The sequence below is a fragment of the Spermophilus citellus genome (genome assembly GCF_964194105.1).
Source record: "Spermophilus citellus genome assembly, chromosome: 3".
Lineage (NCBI taxonomy): Eukaryota > Metazoa > Chordata > Mammalia > Rodentia > Sciuridae > Spermophilus > Spermophilus citellus.
The window spans coordinates 171,163,121-171,185,180 of NC_138184.1; the positions used below are offsets into that span (position 1 = coordinate 171,163,121).

The 22,060-nt window shown below is 39.0% G+C and overlaps 1 protein-coding gene across 3 annotated transcripts in view; it reads left to right on the plus strand.

Moving 5' to 3' along the window:
* Window positions 1-22,060, plus strand: part of MAGI2 (membrane associated guanylate kinase, WW and PDZ domain containing 2) — a 1,381,189-nt gene that overhangs the window by 1,221,125 nt on the left and 138,004 nt on the right. For all 3 annotated transcript variants that reach the window (XM_081288532.1, XM_081288533.1, XM_081288534.1), the window contains 3 exons: window positions 3,854-3,945; window positions 13,259-13,451; window positions 19,823-20,071. In XM_081288532.1, coding sequence (XP_081144658.1) covers window positions 3,854-3,945; window positions 13,259-13,451; window positions 19,823-20,071 — 534 coding nt within the window. The remainder of the gene's footprint in view (window positions 1-3,853; window positions 3,946-13,258; window positions 13,452-19,822; window positions 20,072-22,060) is intronic.

Consider the following 22,060-nt stretch of genomic DNA (forward strand, 5'->3'; position numbering starts at 1 on the left):
CAATTTGGTCCTTAGGATGTCACCAATGACCTTAAAGAATTTGGTAATGCAAAGAGCAGAAAGCAGACAGACAAGAAAAAGTCAGAAATGGGCAGAAGTTTCCACTTGAGACTACTCTTCCAAGATGAAGATGGAAGAGGGGAACAAGGTGGTGTTTAGGATGGGGAAATCTGAGCTTATTTGCAGGCTGAGAAAGAAAACCAAACAGAAAGTGGGAAATAGCTTTTACTATGGCTAAAACATGCTCAGCCCGGCTGTGTTCATATTCCCAAAAGAATGAAGAAGGAAGGTTAAGAGAGGGATTCTTTTAAGGCAAAAGCACTGGGTACTTATCTGGTCATCTTAGATTCCAACAGTAGAAGCTAATTATTTTTTAACTCATTCTGTATCTAGAGAGCATGAAAATATAGAACATAGAGACATGTTTAATAACTTTTGATTCCTGGTTCCTTCTTTGTGATGTCTTTATCCTCGACGTCTTTACAGAGAGAAAAAAAATGCTCTTTTCACCAGGAAAAAAAAAAATGCAATAAATGCATTCTTTGTGCCAAACTGTGATAATAAGTCATGGTACTTATGTTTTAATTAAAACATGAAAGGGGATTCAAGCACCAAAATTTAATTGATGTTTTCAACATCATCCCATGTGCCAAATTAATTCACAATAATGCCGTTCTTTGCATTTTTGAAGATTGAATTCATTCATAAAAATAATCAGTTACGCTCAGTCATCCAGTCTTTTCCTTAGTATCGTGCACACAGAAATTCATACTTTCAAAAGCAAGACCAAGGTATATATAACATGTGAAGCCCTCTGGGGTCTTAATACAAAACAGGAATCAACTCTTAAAATTCTGCTTTTCCTTATTATAAGAAAAGTTGTCCTGATATCTGGATATGGCCTCTATTTGCTACTTCTTAAATGTTATCTTTTGCAATATGGGTATGTGATAAATTAGGACTTATAAATTTCATTCCAGTATCTTGTTACTGTGGTCATATAAAATCCTATTTGGGAAGAATATCATGAGATGTTTTATTTCATAACGCTTCTGTCTCCTGGGACCCAACTTCCAAGGGAGAAAAAACATTGGCCATGACTGACCATGGAACACTAATGTCCAAAGAATCTTAATTCATTTCTTCACAAGCACTGCCTCCTCTTGAGTTGTACCAAGCAATATCTAAGAGTGCCCTTGACAGTTCTGCAAAAAAGGGCTAAGGAAAGAGAAGAAAATGAAAAATAACACAGGAAGAAAACGAACAAGCAAGCAAAAGAGAAAGGGGTGCCAATGAGGCATGGTTGATTGACAGCCACAGTCACTGAGGTCTGGGAAGGTATCTCCCAGACCCCTTCATCTAACAACCTCCTGTGTGCATCATTTATTTTAAACAAGATATAGAGGTGGTGAGTGTTAACTTCTGTTGCAAAGGAGAAAAGAATTGGCCCTGGGAATTCTTCACTTACATTAATTAGGGAAGAGATAAAGCTCAATACAACCCTTGAGCATGTCATCAGGCCTGAAGAACAAATGTCAGAAACATCAAAGTGAGAAAGAAAAAAAAAATGTCTCCCAGCTTTGTGCATATCATTTTAGCTATTTTTTAAGACCAGACTCAAAGATAAGTTAAAAAAAAAAGAAACCAAAGAAAAATTTGTCTTTCTAAAAGCTCTTATTCAAAAGAAAAAAAACTGCTGCCTCAAGGCATAATCTATCACTTAAACTTGTGTTTTCCAGTTGACTGTTTTTCTAAAATTTCCATGCCCTGCAGCCTCTAAATCTGTGTTCAAAATTAGTAAAGAAATAAAAAGTAAATCACATCAGCTGGCACAGTTCTCTAACAGGTCTCTCTTTGCCTCTCTACTCAGGTACCATGAAGTTGGCCATCTCTGCCTAGAATGGAAGGGCAAAAATGAAACATTGGCACTCAACCACCCATTATTTGAAATTGGCATGGGGAGTGGTCAGAGAAACTTAAGAAAATCAAAATCATCAATAAAAGGCATATTAAAATAGGAGAAGAAGATTAAATGCCTTGTTCACATCTCTAGATTTCTGAGTTAGATAAGTTAACCAGCTAAAATCTAGAGTTTTCTCCTAACCAAAAAGAAAAAAAAAAAAGGTCCTGAACCATTCTTCAAGAAAAAGGTTTCCTATTGCCCCAATAAACATAGCATTCTCTGACAGCCAAACCCCCTTGTACCTGGATACATCTCACAGTTCCATTTCTGGGATTGTCATAATTTTAGTATTTCCTTAGAGGAAAAGTTTTACATAGAAATAATACGGAACATGCAGGAAACTCCTTTAGGAGTTCTTTGTACAATATAGATGGGTTCTGAAATCATTGGAGAAACAATTTCCCACTTACCTTATGCAGACATGAGAAGAGTTTGGGAGTAGATGGAAAGTTCTGGTTATCACTGGCTTGCTTTACCATGTCAAATGTCAAAAATATGTCACCTCCTATTTGTATTTTTTGTGTAAATGTGATCTAGGATCCTTTAAGATTAAAGTGATCTAGAGAAGAGATTACACAAGCAGTTGTTTCTGAAGTTTTCTGAATCAACTTTCTGAACAGTGATTGGGCATTACCTGTCATCTCCCATCTCCCCTTGCTTTTCTCCCTCCCTTGGGAAGAGTACAGGTACCAGCTATGATTTTTTTTAGGGTTGTTCCATCTGCCTCCAGACTCCCAAAGGCTGAGTACACACTCCAATATGTGACTTCATACAAAGTAAGATGGACTCCAAATTTAACTGAGTTCAAAAGCCAATCACGTTCCATAGAATGTAGGGCAAAATTTTCATATCTTCTTTATCACCCAGTTCCAACTATTTAATAGGAACCAAACTCTTCTAAGACCTCCCATTTAAAAAATATATATGTTTCTATACTTTATAAAGGATGACTAGTAGATGTTGAGGTCTAATTTGTTACTCTTTTTTGAGAGTTTTACATTATTCATTGGATGAGAAAGACATTAGTTTGGTCATAAAAGGGAGTGATGGTCATCGAGCCTTTCTCTCTCTCTCTCTCTCTCTCTCTCTCTATATATATATATATATATATATATATATATATACACACACACACACACACACACACACACACACACATACATACACATACATACATATACACACACACAAACACATATACATACACACACACACACACACACACACACATACACATATAACAGACGCCTGATTCAGTTTTCTTTAGGAGAGTACCAGACAGATATCAGAATTTATCCACATATTAAAAGTGAAGACTTGCCTTTCATATATCATTGGGAATAGCCCAGGTTGTTGGCACCAAGATAAGCCTAGCATCATTATTATAAAAATCTTATAAGATAATTTTCATTAGGCATAAGATTATACCCTATACACATACACACATACCCCTAAAGTATGCATCAAATCATAAAGAGACACTAGTAGATTACTAGTAATACTTTCCTAGGTAGTTCCAGGTTTTACCATCTGTTCTCTCACTTCTGAAGTGATCAGAGTAAATATCCTCAATGTCATAGCCAGGCTTCTGGAGGGCAATTCAAAAGCTCTCAAGAAAATTTTAAAAATACAAAAAGAACATTTTTTTTTCCACTCAGAACATTCATGTACTCTCTCCCCCTCTGGTGATACCCTAGTAATACCCTTGGCTGGTCACTGTTAGTGGGACTACTTTGCTGCCATGGTTTTGTAACACCTATGCTTTCCTTTGACTCTAACTGCACTCTCATTAATCACATCCACAGATTAATTTATCATTGGTGTGTTTAGTTCCTCAGGGAGTGGGGAGGAGGCAGGATTCATTACTCAATGGGATCTCCTTTATGCCAGGTCCAGATTATAAGGAACTGGATGTCCACCTTCGGAGGATGGAGTCTGGATTTGGCTTCAGAATCCTTGGGGGAGATGAGCCTGGACAGCCTGTAAGTTGAATCTCTTTATTTCCACACTTTGGGGTCTATTATGTATATAAACACTAGGGAAAATATCATTCAGTATGACAGCTGAGAGGAAATGTTTTAGAACTCACACAAAAAAAAAGATTGAGGGTTTTGTGTTTTATTTTGTTTTGTTTTTTTCCAACCTTGCTATTCTCTTCAAAATGCTCTCAAAACATGCAGGGTCTCCATAGCCAATATCTCATCAAAAGTCACATTAAGAGAGGAACATTATTCTTTCTTAGAATGGATTGGATTCCTCTTGAGTATTTCAGTTATTTAATGGTATTGGAGCCTCAGGCTCTCTGAGTAGCAGCATGTGAGTAGACATGCTTCCTAGAGAAGGTGCACATAAAGAGGTGCCTTGCACAGGCAGAATTATATATGTTTGCAGCCAAAACAAGAAGGAAGAGAAAACACAGGGATAAATAGAAATAAAATCAAGCTGAGTGCTATGAAATCTCAACCAGATTTGAATTAAGGGATTACCCTGAGAATGTTTATGAAATCAACTCCAGTTGACACAATATTGGGAATTTGGGAAAGGCTGTGGAAAAATCTTTATATTGATATATACATATATGTGTGTGGGAGGGGGTGTGTGTGCCCCCCTCAGGGTGAAAGCATAAAATAGCAATAGTCATTAATACACAGAAAATAACAGCAAAACTAGATTTATGAGCATGTACTCAAATATCAACTATAAAACACTCAATGTAAAAGATCTTGAGTTTATCTTAGATGTATTGTAGAATAAATGAAGAGACAGCGGTTCAGTCAGATTTCAGTAACCCATTCCTGCTCTAGTACCTGCACTCCATCTTTACAAGGCACTTAAACTCTAAGCCTCAGTCTCCTTATCTGCAAGATGAGGCTAACAGGAAACTTTCTCCTATTTCCACTGTGGAGTGGCTTGAAGCAATAAAGATAGCATACATTAAAGCTCTTGGTATGTGACTGGATCAGATTAAACGCTGAATAAATGTTTATTGTCATCAACTTTGTCTTTCTCAAAAACAAAAATAAAACTGATGGGCATAAAAGGGATCCATAATGATTAAAAATGTCCCCAAATCAAGTAGATTACATTGATAAAGAGTGAGCTCCTTCACACCAGAAGTATTTAAGCAGAAATCAACAACCTGAGAGGAACCTGGAGAGGATTCCTTGGCCCTGCAAGAAGAGTTGGACTAGATGACTGATGTCTCTTATGACAAACTTTAGGAAGCTGATCTTGAACTCCAAGAATGGGGACACTCAGGGGGAAAAAAATATTTCCTAATTCCTGGAGATAAAATTTAGCAACATTACACCAGCGCATCACTGAATCCTCAGCTGCCAAAGAAGATGTAAACGTGCATTTTCCAAGGATTGGCAAGATTTTCCTGAGTGTTTTGGAAGGAGAGAGAATGCAGAGGTAAATATATAGGGCTCAAGTAACTTGAGGCTTAAATGTATGAAGGGACTCATACAGTTAAGGATCTTGTGTCACACGTAGTAGAAATGAGTCTCAGTTTCATCTGACTCTTCTTCACAGCTTCAGACCTTTCTCCCTTTGTCCCCTAATTCTGAGTTTATCTGGGATCCTCAGTCACCTGGTCAGCCCTCCAACCTCATTCCTCTCTATAGCTCATATTATTTTCTATGTGTAGAACTGAAAATATTATGAGGTACCTTCATAAATACTTTCATATGTGTAAACATTTAACACATCAATTTATATCCCCAAACCTCCTGGCTGCCACAGAATATTCATCTGACCTAGCTTCCTGTAGAATTGCTGTCTAATATCTTCATGTGTCTGCCTCTTTCATTTGATCAGCAAAATATTAAACTCCTTCTAAGAAGGCACTTCATCTTCCTCTTTTATTTAGTACTCCATCACTGACAAATGTACCAGTGTCCAGAGTTAGCCAAACTCAAGGTCCTCCGGTCAGTCCTTCACATTGACACAACTGCCCAAGATTCCTGACATCAACTAAAACAAGTTTGCTAAACTTCATAGTCTATGGGAACTCTACAAACTACCCACACTCTCACCAAAGCCATAGTCTCGGGGGTTCCTGCTGTGAAGTAGGTTCACCATGTACTGGTCACCAACTTGCTGAGTCCAGTGAGGAAGAACATCCATACATGATGTAGGATGAAGAAGTTACACAAAGTAGGTGTGTTACTTAGAGATCAGAAGCAAGGGACAGCAGCAGCCGAGATTCATAGTGGGCTGATCCCCTAGGGCTCAAGAAATCTTCCCAGGACAAATGGAGTCTCAACTGTTCATTGCTCACTGCTATCAGAGATGAGGAATTCCAAAAGCAGTCCATTGTGGGTGTGATGCCCTGAAGTAATATGACTATCTGAAGTAAAGCATTGAAGGATGGGCCCTGTCTCTATCAGAAACTAGAATAGAGCTCAGGGTTTTCCATCTCCTCCTTCTCTCAGGATGTTGCATTCTCAGAATGTTCTATAATTATTCTTGAAAGCTACAAGCAAGTAAAAGGGAGAAGTGGGTCAGTCTAAGGCCACTGGGGGTACCCGCTATGAAGTAAGTTCACTTTGTGCTGAACTTACACAGCCTTGCTCTAGTTTGTCAATTCACTAGAACAACTCACAACTCAAAAAAAAAGTGTTAGACTTATAATTAGTTTTATTTTAGGGAAAGGATACAAATTAGAAAAAAAAAAAAACAGAGAAGAGATGCATTGGACAAACTCTAGAAAGATTTCAAATATAAAGCTTCCCCCATCACCAGGGACATTTTTTCTTCTAGTATGGACCCACCAAGGATTTCCAACCAGGGATTGTTGTTTGGACAAAGCTTGTCCAAACTTTGGTGTCCAGAGTTTTTATTGGAGTTTAATTACATGGGCATTATTGATTGAATCATTTATTTCCCACTGAGGTCAGTCCCTAGCCCACTCTTCTCTAAGAGGTCATGCTTGTATTTCGTGGTTGGTCTTTCTGTTAAGACTAATGGTATGACTGGCCCCATCCTGAGTCACCTCCTTCAGCTAAACTACCAAGTGTGGTCTAAGGGGCTTACCATAGACAGCAAACACCTTCCTATTCCAAGGCTCTGGAGGTTACCTTCCAAAAACCAGAAACAATGACCAGACTTCTCTTTAGACTGAGGCCAGATTCTTTATTACAAAACCATAGGCTTTAAAGATACCAAGTGAATGAAACAAAATTAAACCATGCTTCAAATAAAATATAACTGTAAGGTATTTTTATACTATTTTGGATGAATCTGTGGGATCCTGTAGCTAGTATGGTTAGCACTAGCTACAACAATTATGGGGCATTTAAGAGTAAATTGAAATAGACCCATTGTGCTAACATAATACCTCAAACTGATCAACCTAAGGAGTTTTTACCAAAAAGATAAGTTCTTTTGTGTATTCCAGAATACACTGACGGACATGCTTTTTTCTTCATACCAATCTGTGAGTTTCTTGAAAGCAAGAACTGTGGAGAAATAGTGTGTGTGTGTGTGTGTGTGTGTGTGTGTGTGTGTGTGTGTGTGTGTTTTCCACATCTCACACAGAGCCTGATGCAACACATACTTGTTAAATGGAGTGTTTAAAAACTGCTTTTTACCAAGACAGAACTGTCACCTGAGCTTCTCAGAACAAATAATGGTCTGAAGTTCATACTTTCTCTGGCTTCTGTGTCCTCTAGGCTCTGCCTAAACTAAGCACTCCCTTTTAGACCTGGCCACATGGCCACAGTTCCCACCCCACTCCCCTTAATGCCAATGTTGCTCAATTTACCTACTATCTTTGAGACTCCCATCCTGAAGGATTGGATTGAAAGAAATTGGAAAGGTGCATATATTATGCCATGTGAGTCTACAACCAGGTCCAGATCATAATCTTCACAGGCTCTGAGTCCTGAAAATATTGTCAGGTCCCATTTCCCATATACAAATACAAATAAAACACTAACCTGTAAAATAAATATAAGGCAAAGCAACGAAGTTACAACTCCTTCCATTAATACAGTCATTAAAATGTGAAATTTTTACTTTGCTAGCTCATGCTTTGTCTGTTTGGGGAGTAACCCAGCATTCCATTCAGTCAATAGTATCTTCAGTTAACCACCCTCTACCAGAAGTAGAAGGGCTTGCCTGACTGAGTCATGGGAAGAGCATAGCCCTGGCTAGCTTAAGGAAAGACAGGTCCTGCAACACTACATGTCACAAAAGCCATAGAATTGTCAACCAATTGGAACACACATTGCTCAAAATGAAGCAATGCAGCCATGGTCATCCACTCAGCCTCAGAACATCTTTCTGCCTGGTTTGGACACAAGTTTCCAAATTCCCAACCTTTCTGAATATTGGCTTTGTGTTCCTAAGTCCTTTCTCCCCTTCAGTAGGTAGTCTTTAAGTATTTATGATAAGCCTCCTCTGATTACATGGACTTCTGGTTATCCTTATTGTGTTTATTTAGGTTTATTCCTGTTTATTCCTTCATTTGAATGACTTATGACACGCTCCCCTGGCAAGTTACAGTTTTGACACTTAAGCCATAAAGTAGAAGCATAAATCTCTGTGACACAAGCAAAGCCACAAAATGAGCCTTGAAAACCAGAACATGGCACCTCAGAACCACCATGTCAGGAAGAGGGAGTCAACTATAAAGACCTCCCATCTGCCTCTCCTTCCTGTTTTCCCACATTCTAAGCCCAGAGATGACACACACACTGAGTACACTCACCTGATTTAATTGCTGGTGTGCTACAAAGGGAGAGGCGTATAGGGTGATTAGGTTTCCAACCACAGGAGGTCTCACAGGTAACATCAAACAGGTTTCTGCCTCCATGTATATGAAATGAAATTGACATCCCAGGGTGTGCATTAAACAGGACAAGTCTCTCCGCAAACAATGAACAGCAGGATTCCAGCTCAAACAATGCATATAGTCATTTTTCCTGCAAAAGGAAATACTTTTCACAGTTAAATAACAATAGAAATAGAAAGAAAATTTTTTAAAAAATACAAGAAAAGAACAAAAAATGGGATTTCCAGCTGCAAGTTGGAAAGAGATGGAAAAGCATCAAGATGGAAAGATCTAGAAAAACACTACAATGGAGAAAGGCCTGTGTGGAGAAAAACCATTCAAAGAAAGAGATGATGGACCTATTCCTGGCATCAGGAATCCCATGCAAATTCATGAAGAACTTTCCAAACAAACGTTTGCCACAGTGGCAAATTGTCCCAGCCACAGTTAACTGCAGAGCAGATCTTTTGGTGTTGAGTAACATTGGACGGGTAGTGAGGAAAGAATTAAAGGAATTAAAAGGCCTGGAGAGAGGGCTTTGGGTCTTATTTGTTTCTTGTTTGTTTTTGTTTTCTTTTTAGCATTAGTCTTTTCCCTGGCTCACTGGGGTATCAGCCACTTGAATGTGAATTACTATTATTTCACATCAAATGCTCTATTTTGTTCTGCGTCCTCAGAGCCTGAGATAAAGTAGAACTATAGAGTTGTTCTGTTTCTTTATTTGTTTGGTGGTTTTTGTTTGTTTAGGGGAGGCATTTGGAAAGATAAGGGCCATAGATCAGTTGTGGGGACACACAATCTTTGTTAATCTGTTTGGCTACAAAGCTCTTCCTTCAGGACCAGAGCCATCAGGATGTTGTAGAGAAGTGACAGTGTGGCCAAGAGTCAGCAAGACCAGGAAGAAGATGTGACTCGGTGGGTAAGGGAACCAGCCCCTTTCAGCAGACCTGGACAGTGATCATTGCCACAGGTCAGGGAGCTCAGACCATGGGGAGAGTCTCTCAGTGAACTTGGGAGTGACCAGTGAGGCCATAGAACCTTTGGCTATTGGGCCAAATAAGAATGGCCCAAACCTTGATACTCAAAGTGTGATTAATCCATGAACCAGCAGCATCCAAAATTCCTGGGGGCTTATTCAACAGTCAGAATCTCAGGCCACACCCCAAATCTACAGACTCAGACTCCTGATGATGGGTACAGAACTGTTTTTGACAAGCTTACCAGGTGATTCCTGTACACCCAAAAGTTTGAGAACCACCAACTTGAAGGTTCAGATATCCCAGAGCTTGTTCTCAAGAGCTTAAGTGAACATGATAGCATATATACTGGGAAGCCAACCTGAGTTACAGGGAAAGAAGGAATCATAAATTATCTAGTCCTTCAGTTAAAGGGGCAAATGGGAAATAATAGAGTTATCAAGTGAACAAATCATATTTGAAGTTTAAAAAAAAAGTTATGTTTTCTTCCTAATTAGGCACATAGAGCTATCGCTGTGTCAGCAATGAAATCCAATCACAGAGATACAAAATTGCCACCAGCTGAGGTGTCACTGCTGCATGAGATCTGGAAGTAGTACCACTATGAGTAGTCAGCCTCTACCCAGCAAAAGCAGCAGCTTCTGATGGGTGGCACATGAGTTCTCCAAGGCCATGTGCCTGAGGATAATCTCTCAGTAGGCCTGAGATGTGACCAGTGAAACCACAGATCCTATGACCACTGGACCAGGTGGGAATGCCCAGACCCTTGATGATATAGTGAGTGCAGTACAGCTAATGGACAAGCACCTCTCATGCCTACCCACTGTACCAGGCTTAGTTTGAGTTTTTTTTAATAACTATAACAACCCTTTTTGAAACCAGATAGAGAATAAATTATGCAATTATACAATAATATGTAATAATTATGCAATACTGCATAATAAATTAAAGTATTGTGTTGAATTTTTTGTTTTAGATTCTCAGTTGAAGTATTAATAGAATGTACTATTTAGAAATCTATAAAATCTGAGACAATAAAGGAAGATTTGAAAGATTAAAGCTTCAAGCTTTTATAAAGTGAATCCAGTGAACTTCACTCTTAGCTCAAATGTCAATTTCTCAATGTTGCCTACTCTAAAGAACCTTGGCCACATGACTGACATCTCCCTATACACCTTGCTCTATTTTTGCATGGCTTCCTGCATACTATGTAATTTACACCTTTATCAATAATATGCCCACTAGAATCGAAGCTCTGTAGGGAAAGGATTTTTGTTTATTGCTCACTGATGGATTTCAAGCATTTAAAAGTATCCTTAGGCTCAATGAATATTTGTTGAATAAGTGAATTAATGATGAGAGTATCTCATTTCATAGCCATATGTCAAGAAAGCAGATGTTTTTCTGGGATCTTTCAATGAATGATGTTAAATTGTTAGCACAGAATGTAACTTCAAGAGTACTTGTGTATCTTTGCTCTTTTCCTATAGCAGGAATAGGAATGTTTCAATATGAATATTTGCCTTTATTATTTTCATACAGAACCCATTTACCGCTATGGCTCTCTTAGTTGTAACCCCTATTTTTTGTTTCACTTTCATTAGGTAAATCGGAACTATATCTCAAAATTGATAGTTTATCAGCCAAGAAATTCACAAACCACTTTTTTTTCTATAGCTAGCTATATAAACCCTTATACTGAAGTGTACAGGAAATCTAAAGGTTGAAGCATTTTCTTTGGGCTAACCCAACTTAATGCAGCTTTTCATGGGGGCAGTCGAGAAATATAAACATTCATATTAATTGGATTTTGCACAAAGCACATATAAAGTCTTTGAAGTACTCCATAGTGGGTTGAGCCTTTTGAAGGACAGATTAGAATGTCTTTGAAAGAAATTCAAAAATTCAGGTTGGCATTACAAAAAGGGAAAATGGAGACTGTCGGAAGCATGCCCAACTTCTGGACTAAAGAACCACACTGTGCAGCCAGTCCAAGGCAGGAGATGCAAGGCCTTTCCTGTGACAATCCTGAACACTCCTCCGAACACTAATGTTTAACACAAAAGCAAATCTGTTCCCCACCCCTCAGGTGTAGGGGGAAAGCAGCAGGAGTGCTTGGAATTGTTGTTCCTCTAGAGAAAGACAACTACACAATGGGACCAGGTGGCGGTGTCCTTCATAGTATACCTCATAAGTTCTGGCCATTCAGATTTGGTTGCCATGCTCCAGCTACCATGAGCAACATCATGACCAGCTAGGAAGGAGACGTTCCACTGCCAAGCCTGAAGACTCGGAATGCCTCCAGGTCAAGGTGGAACAAGCTAGCTAGAACCCAGAGGTCCAGGACTTGAAAGAATGTATTATGCCTGAAAGAAATCAACCTATGAGCAAGTGTCACTTCGTAAGGATTTTAAACCTGGAGGAAGGCCTCTGTGGTATTATCAGGCTAATAGTAACCACTGTCTTCAAATACTGTGTGGCTCAGCCACAGACAAAAGAAAAAGGAAAAAAAAAACATCATTCAAGAGTTGGAAAAATTATTTGAAGGTTAAACAGCAAACTAAAATGTTTGGTACTATTTTCTTTCTTCTGAGACAGAAAAGGCCTTGCTAATGGGCTCCAAATTGAATGTTTCTAATGGGGTGTGGGAAACCTTATTCATTTCCTCTCATCCAAGTGTCTACTTGAGAGAATTATAACAATATCCACAGTTTCCGGATATGTTCCTCCTCGTTTCCTGGCACAATGTGCCTTGACCCAGCACAAGCACTCCAGGGGCAGGCAGAACTGGGAAGGTCCTTTGTGCTTAGGAAACATTCACAGGAACGGAATCTAGAGAAGATTTGACTGAGTGTTGTTTTTGTTTGTTTGTTTGTTTGTTTTGAGTAACTCAACTGGACAGAAAAAGACATCATCTATGAGTTTTGTTTTGCTCTGTTTTGTTTTCTCCTTACCCTCCAGCAAAGCAAAGCCAACTTTTTTTAAAAAAGAGAACTTTGAACCTTCAGAGTTTAATAATGTACAACAGCTGAATTCCCCTTGACATTTTTTGAGCACTCACTATGTGCCTAGAAAAAGGTTCAATGCTTTGCATGCATAATTTCATTCAATTCTCTCAATATCCCTGCGAAATAGGTCCTATTATTATTTTCCTCATTTTACAAGTAAAGAAACTGAGGCTCACAGAGGTTAAGAAGCCTTGCCCAAGGTCACACAAATAAGAACTGGAGCCAGGATTCGATCCCCACCTCATTTCAATGCAGAATTCATGTGTGCTGGCCAATTAGCATCATTATCTTAAGTTGGAATTTTTCCTAAGGGGGAACACTTATGAGCCAGGAGGTAGGTATCCCTAAACTTTATGGCAATGAGCTGTAAGTTCCAAACATTTATTTCTCTAGAAGTAAGCAACCTCAAAGAATCAACAGGGCATCCTTCCAGGCTCTTGTTTTTCAATTACACACACACACACACACACACACACACATTCACACATATGTTTGAAATGTGAATGTCCCTTCCTTCTCACTGCTTTTCTAGATTTTGATTGGAGCTGTCATTGCCATGGGCTCAGCCGACAGAGACGGCCGCCTACACCCAGGAGATGAGCTCGTCTATGTCGATGGGATTCCAGTGGCTGGCAAGACCCACCGCTATGTCATTGACCTCATGCACCACGCAGCCCGCAATGGGCAGGTTAACCTCACTGTGAGAAGAAAGGTGCTATGTGGAGGTATGTACCTCGAGCCGGCAGTAAGAGTTGGAGCTTAGGTGGTGAGATGCTTTTATAGGAACACTTGAAACAGACCTTTAAAGCACTTTCTGTATTACATGAGAATGAAAACAACCCAGAATAGTCTAAAAGCAACTATGATTTTGAAAGTACACTAGTACAAAAATCCAAATAGTCTTTGAGACCTACATTTTAAATGTAGTCATTAAAAAATTCTAGCAAAGCCCGGAGCTATTTTAAGATATGTATGCTCTTTGGTCTTTGGTACATGCTAGTTATAAGAAGAACATTATAATAATGGAAAATAAGCCTTTGGAAAATGTTCCTCATTGTATTTACAAACAAAGAACTACCAAATTTTGGTGCCATAATAAGGAAACCAGGACGGAAAATTAGCTTTCATTGTAGAGTCTGATAAAAGGTAACAATAAAACTGTTAGCCTGTGTTGAAAAATACAGCTCTCACTCTGAGAAAACATAATTCATATGGCTCCAAACTTATGAAACAGATAAATTAGAGTAATTATTCCCTTCACAACCATTTCTTAGCTTCATAAAAGAATTCACCAAAGACAACTTTTAAAAGTCAGACTGCATATTCATAATGTGATCTAATTTACTTCTCATCACTATCTAAACCCCCCAAAAAGATTTATATGCTGACGGGATATGTCTATTATAAGCACCATATTGTTTTTGTAATATGAACATTGAATAACTCTGGGGTTATGGATCTTCCATAAGAACCGCCCATTCCTTGTCTAGTGAATCACTGAAGCAGCAACTCCAATGATGTTTCCCTGTCACCTCTGTGCCAGGGGCCTGCTGGCCTCTCTGTTCAACCCCTTGACCATCCCCCATACAGACTAATCCAGTTCTAGAATTAGGAGGGACCTTCATGGCTTCTTCTCATTACAGATTAGGAGACTGAAGCCCAGAGGGTTGGTGGCTTCAATGAGTTGGTAACCACATGGAAATGAAGTCTTACCTCTGGGCCAAGGCTTATTTCCTTATGCCACTTTCAGGCCCCCTTCCCACCTTCAGACAGCATCCCTACCCTAGTGAATTCAAAGGCAAACCTTTAATGAATATCACTCCCTAACCTAAGGAGACTTTTATATGTGCTTTTATATAACATTGAAATAAAAAAACAAGGGCCACCTGCTAATCGCAGGTTGTGAATGACTAGAGAATACATGATTTATGAGACTAAATATTTTTTTCTTTTTGAATCCTCTAGAAACTAGACTTTGAACAAGGGCAATCATTTAAAAGCACAAGTCAAAAGAATTGTCAGCCCTCACCAGTAGAGACTGCTATATATTTTATATTGTATGGAGGTTTTACTAAGAGTTGCCATTTGTCTTTAGGAATTCATGGCACACCACCTGACCCAAAGAAGTAAAACACCTTGAGTTATGCCTTATCCTTGGGCGAGATGCCAGGAGGAAGACTGTGTTTGCTTGGTTAACATTTAACTGTCTCTCTCCCTGCAGAGTGATTTTTAATAAAAAGTTTGCTGTGCTATATGTTCTGTAACCTAGAGATAAATTAAAAAGATACCTTATTTACAAGGAAATATACAGCAAAGTGCAAAACCAATGTACCAACATAATTTCATGCTCCCCTTGCCACTGGCTGATTATTGCAAATTAAATTTTGTTCTAATCAACCCAAGCTGTTGGAGTATATGCCAAATGCTACACAAATGTATCCTTGCAATTTGTAGATCATGTGACTTCCGTAAAGATGCTCTTTGCTGCAGTTTTTACCAACTTTATTCTGTTAGGCTTTTGAGTACATTTCAAGTGCATTTAATTTTTGAAAATGTTCTGCTGTAGACTGCTCGTTCACACCAGGAGAGTTTCCAAGTTAATTCAGCCCACTCTTCCTTGAAAGCTTCATCAGTGTTGAGAATGATTAAGTTTAGCAAAGGATACTTTGAGAGCAAAAGTAAATGCCCCCCCCAAAAAAAAGAATGGACGAGATTTAAAAGTCAGAGGAGGATGACTTTTTTTTATGGCTGCCATTTCTTCACAGAGAAAGGACAACTACAAATGGATATGATGATGGAGATGCCTTTTCGAGAATTGTTACCATTGTTGTTGTTATTTTGATCCCCTAAACAAGGCAGCAGGAGGTGCAAGCCTGGCTTCCGATGGGATGGCTCCAAGCTAAAGAGAAGTCAGCAATCAGCTTAGACAGAAACAGAGAGACAGGAAGAGGGCATTGCTGCCACCTTCTCACATGAAGGAGTGGCAGTATGATGCATGAAGGGCTGGGGCTGAGAGAAGTTCTGAAGATTACCCCCTTCAGTCGTATCCTAGCCTTAGCATGTACAAATGCCCTGCCCCGTCGCCAAAGTCAGAGGGCATTGGTTTCTTAACTGGTGCTCCAGAAAAAGAACACATTCACTATGAGACAAAGACAGGTTAGTAACATTGGGGGAAAAAAATTAAAATAACCCCAAAGACAGTTCCAAATATTAAATTATTTTAAAAGTACACATTGCAGATAGAAGGGCAAAGTTTTCAGTTAAGCAATGTCAAGCTAGATCCCCCAAAGTGAGAAATTGTTGAGTAAGGGAACCAACTATTCAGTAGTGCCTCCAATTTTTTTTTTTACCAGATAATTGTAGTACAGCTCTTGCACCTTGAATTAGTTTGCCACCCACTCCAAAAATAGCTATATTTTTTTTCTCAAGGATAGTGGAAAAGTGGCTTTAATTATTATACTGAAAGTATAAATGTTGATATGTTTAGAGCTTAGCTTTGAGATGATTAGCCTAATGAAATTATTTTGAGTACACACCATTTGTTTGAGAGGATAGTGTCTGAAGAATTTCCTAAAATGTAAATCTAGAAGGTGAAAGTCGAATGGCTTAATCAAAACATGTTACAGCCCCTCTGAAAGCTTTCAGCATCTCTCTCTGACACCTAAAGGGAAGTCTATTTCTTGGCCGGATGCTGAAAAAGGAAAGGATTTCTTGGAAGCAGAGTGAAAAGTTCAGCCAGTATTTCAGGTGACAGTGCATTCCCTGGCCCTGCTTCCTATGCTTTGTCCCTTCTAAATGCCTTCCATTGTCCTTTGTCTATGAGCATGTCACCCATTTCAGTAAGGTGTCTATCTCGACGAGTATGAACCAGAAGTGCTCACACAAATGCCACAGAAGGCCAGCCGTGGCCATTTGCAGGGCCACATCCTGGGCCACCCCTGCTCCATGAGGTACTGGAGGTCCTGGTGCACATGCATGTGGACACCCAGCCCACTTATTCAAGCTCTGTCCACACACATGCCCCATTGCCTCAGCCAAGCCTGAAGGCAAGATCTGCCCATCTGAAGTGCTATAGTCCTTCAGGAGGACAGGAGAGCCTCTCCCAGTCAGCACAGTGATGATTTCTAGTGTCACTGGTGGAAACAAACAGAAGTTCAACCAAAAAAGTAATTGTTTGACTTTCAGTAAATATTAAGTAACTGAATTCTGTACATCCATTTGTGAACGAGTCAGGAGAGTCCAACAGGGATCTTGGAAATTCATGTTTTTTTTTTTAAATGCATATGGTATTTAGTTAGTTTATGACATTTTCTATATTGTTCTAAAACAATAGTATTGGTTGCCTATACCAGCAAGGATTGTTAGAAAGAAGATCCAGAACCAGATGAATGAAAAATGGTGTTTGGTGTCCCTTAAAGATAGTCACGCTACCAGTTTTCAAAAGCCAGGAACCCAGGACAAGCCAAAAAGAACTTGGAAATGTTCTTAACTTCCTGGTTTAAAATACTCTTACTTTGCTAATGATAAAGAACTCTTTTTCCTAGATGTTGAAAGAGGAGTTCAAAAACAATAGAGAAGACTTCTTCTCCTGTATTGGACTCTTCCACTTACCAGGACCATTCACATTGACATAGTCAGTGATTTTCTTTCTCTCTCAACAACCTGTGGTTTAGCCACTCCCAGCTATTTACTGAAAAGACAGATAATTTTTCTTTGTTGCTGATTTACTGACAACCACTGTCTCAACACCCTAAAATATGACAGCCAGAAAATGAGATCTTTCTTGTCACTGCCTATGACATTTAGTTACTGATTTGGTCCAATAACTTGAGGAGATTTTCAATTTAATGTAGCAGCATAATAATTGTTTGTTTTTCTTCTTCCAAACTATCTCTAATCACTTTATTTCCAACTTGCACAAGAACTGATAAAGGACATGTGCTTTGCCAAGACAATAACAGCTTGTCTTTGGATATAATGTTTTCTGCCAGGGAGAGTACATCTTACAGGGAGAAATTTTAAATTTTAGTTAAAAAAGAAGGAAAGGCTTTGACATTGACATTTTGTTCTTTTCTGACCACAATATATTTTTTATGAATGAAGAGCATCTTTTTAAAATTAAGATCTTATTAATTAAATCTTAAAGAAAAAATCAATTTATCAAATAATAATAACAGTAGCCTAGGTCTCATTCTATAATTACAAACAAGACATTAATATATTTTTAATGACATTTTAATTTTTTTTAGTTACTTAGTAATACATTTTGCATTGTTGCTCATTTATTTGAATTTTAAATTGATGTCACACAGTTTTTAAAATCTAGACATAAGAATAAAGGCAGCTCCTTTATTAGTTATCAGTATAAATATGCTGTCAGTCTCTGTTCTTTTTCTCTTTTTCATTTCAGAATTGTGTTAGTCAGCTTCACATTACTGTAACAAATACCTGAGTTAAATCAGTTTATGAAGAGAAAAGGTTTATTTTGGTTCATAGTTTTGTGGGTTTCAGTCAAACTCATTGACTCTATTGCTTTGGACTTGCGGCAACGCATCATGGTAGGAGTGTATAGAAGATCAATACCATTTATCTGATGGCTAGTGAGTAAAAAAGAAGGGAGTGGAGGGATTGGCATCCCACTATATTTCAAGGGAACATCACCAATGGCTAGACCTTCTACTAGGCCCTACCTCTTAAAATGTTCATCACTTCAAAATAGCACAAGGACTAACTAACTTTAACACATGGGTTCTGGGAGGACATCCCAGATCCAAACAAGAGCACGAATGGAATTGGAGCTTATAAAGTGAAGAGTCTTCAGTGGAAATTTTGCTCATTATTTTTGACTTGCCATATGAAACACCTTCCAGTGTTCTAAATTAGAGACAATCCAAAGACCCAAAAAGGAATCACTGATTGTCATCATTTCCATCTTATTGTTCCTCTGTTTTAAAAACATCTTTTAGTACACTAATCAAATTTTAAGAAGGAAATGAAACGGTTCTATTTCTAATTACAGTATTCTAGGTGCCTGCTTCAGTTATTTTAATCAGAGTGCCAATACCTAAGTATTAAATTAAAATGACAAAATTCTTTCTGGATGGCAGATCAACTTCCATTTCAAAAACTAGCCTCTCTTGGCTGCCAACTTTCTATCACTCTGCCACATAAATGTGCTTGCTTTCTTGGGGAAGTATTGGCTTGTTTTATCTGGTGGGAATAGGATATATTTTGTAATATGGAGTGTAAATGAGCAAGATCTCCAACACCTCCATAGCGATTCACAATTTCTAATACCTTAGCCTGATATTATTATTCGATTTGATCCTAGAGTGAACAAACTACTTTTATTACAAAATGAAAATCTCTATTTTTTAAATTGTTTTAAACTATTTTTATTGAGGTATGGTGGGCATACAAAAAAAAAAAAAAACATGCAGACTGCCTTTAAGCAGTATATTTTCCAGACACATGAAGAGAATTAACACTTCTAAGCTAGCAGAATACCATAAAATAGAACTATGGCTCTTCAAAAAGTAATGGTAGTGAACTTTATGTGGATATCTCCTGAGTTGTTAGCCCCACTTAACATCTACAGCCCCATTACTCAAAAGCCTTGAAACTTGACCCAGATCCCTGTGCCTAATTTTCCTTAGACCTATTTAAAAAATGTTCCATCATGGGCCCTAAAGGTATACTTATAAGTGGTTCATATACGCAGTAAAGTTGAGGATTCTATTTGGTTTTGGGTCATCTTTGGTCAATTATTATGCATCTAAGAAACTCAATGTCTAAAAATAAACATTATTGCAAGGGTCTGCATTCATAGCAAGAAGAAGACACAAAGCAACCACAACAAGAGGGCTGTTGGTGGGTTTTCCCTGTGGTGTTCTATGAAGGCCAGAACTGGGCCAAGACCTGGCAGGCTCCATAGCTAGTTTTGTAGTCTTCCAAATGCTCACATATCTGGGGGAACAAGGACCAGTCAATCAGTCTTGTAACTATGCCACTGCCCAGGACACTGCCTAGTACATAGAAAGAATTCTTTAAGACCTTTATTAAATAATTGAGTTCCTGTGTCGCATATATGTTCCAGGGGAGCCCTGCCCTGAGAACGGGAGGAGTCCAGGCTCTGTGTCAACCCACCACAGCTCTCCACGCAGTGACTACGCAACTTACACCAACAGCAACCACGCGGCCCCCAGCAGCAATGCCTCTCCCCCTGAAGGCTTTGCCTCCCACAGCCTGCAGACCAGTGACGTGGTCATTCACCGCAAAGAGAACGAGGGTTTCGGCTTTGTCATCATCAGCTCCCTGAACAGGCCTGAGTCTGGAGCCACTATAAGTAAGTGACTGATTTGCCTGCATTTTAAAAAGGGGTCTTGTTATTATTGGTTCTAATAGTACAGATAATGGACAAATAGATCAAAAGATGGTTGTAGACACACTGAAGAGTCTGAAAGTCACAGGCTCTGGGCAGATAAACCATCCTTATCACTGATGAGCCCAATGTTGCAGAACTTTGCCTCAAAAACCATGCAACACTACAACCAATCCCCTCACCCCTGCACCCCCCAACTCCTCGACTCCAATAAAGGCACTTCATTCATTTGTCAGTTTGGAAGAAAATGAAACAGAGGGATGTGGCCATGTTGCTGTGAAAGGTGGGGGTGCTCCTTTTCCTGGGCTTCTTTATTGATTGAAAGCTGTTCCATAGAATGAGAGCAGACATGCAGAAGATGGAGGGGGAGGGCAATCCAGGCCTTCAGGTGGGAAGGAGCCTGGTATTCAAGAAATATACATGAGCCCCGTGTGACTGTGTGTCATGAGCAAAAGAGAGCCGTGTGAGATCAAGACATGGAATTAAGCAGAATTCAGGCAGTGCAGACTCCATACACTGTCGGTCCGAAGTCTATGTGGTAGTCTGAGTAGGCGAGAAGGTTTTAAGCAGTAGACTGAAATCTGAATTGTGTTTGAAAGATGAGTTCAGCTGCTCTTGGAAAATGAAATCAGGGTGGAATGGGGTGGAGTGGGAGCAGGAGTAGAAGCGCAGGACACAGTCAGGAGGCTGTGAAAACAGCCCTGTGGGGCCAGAGGTACTGGAGCCCTCTCCTCAAGTAATAGCATTGGACAAGAGGAGAAATAGATGGGTTTGACATTGGAGCTTCCTCCAACTCCAAGGTTCTGTGAGTCTGTACAACACGTAACACAGACCTCATTCCTCTCCCAATCACCCATCCCTGTGCACTCTCCAGCTTCCTTGATGGCTTTCCTTGTGGCATCAACATTCCAGAACCCTCTCAGCAGCCAGCAAGCAGCAGGACAGAAAGGGGATAGAACAGCTTCTCATTTTTTATGCTGAAGGGACTTAGCCCAAAATGTTGTGGTTAGAAACACCAGAACAGAGGAGCATTAAAAGAAGAAGTAAGAATAGTTGCACCATGTTGTTGTCCTAAAATTCTTATTAATTGTGGTAGTTTCCAGAACATGTGGGTTAGGTGTGAGTGTTAAGCAACACTCAAGAAATTATTGTGAATGAGTAAGAACTTGATATGATAAAGTTAGTGTTGTCAAAAACCCACCAGAACTACATGGAGAGAACTGCCCCCATTTAGCTTGAGCCTTGACAAATTCAAGAGAGAAAACTACAGAAGCGTTATACCTCAGCAAATATGTGCAGAAGCCAAATTACATACATCTGAAAGTACAATTTCATTTCTGTTTTTCTTCATGATAAGCTGAAGAAATAAATTCAATCTTTAAGCATAGACTAAAAGCAGTATTCTGTCAGCACGATGGATTCACCAAGATTAAAAGGACACGAGACTAAAGATTTTCATGAATTATATAAACAGCCTTCCAATAATTTACACTTGGGGAAAATATTCACAGAGAGCTTTTGTAGCTATTCCAGTCATTCAAATTGTTTATTGGGGCAGAATACCTAGAGGACTGGAATAAAAATAAAAAGTATACGACCACAGTGAAAATGTTAAGCATGTATTTAAGGTCTCAGCTTTATTTAAAACGTGATTGCTTTCTTTCTAAATGTATAAGGGAGTGTGTGTGTGTGTGTGTGTGTGTGTGTGTGTGTGTGTGTTGCATAAGTACATTTGAAAAAAAAAACAGCAGGTCTAATGCTTACAATTAATGTGTGAATTTTTCTGCCTACCAAGTGACAACACATTGACCTTAAAAAAAAAAAAAAAAAACTCAAACCACTTTCAAATGACGCTATTTTACCTCACCCTGGAGAGTGAAATATATTCTATTAGTTCATGATATCTCATGGCTTCTTTTATCACATATTTATTTCTTTTCAATTTAAGGAGTT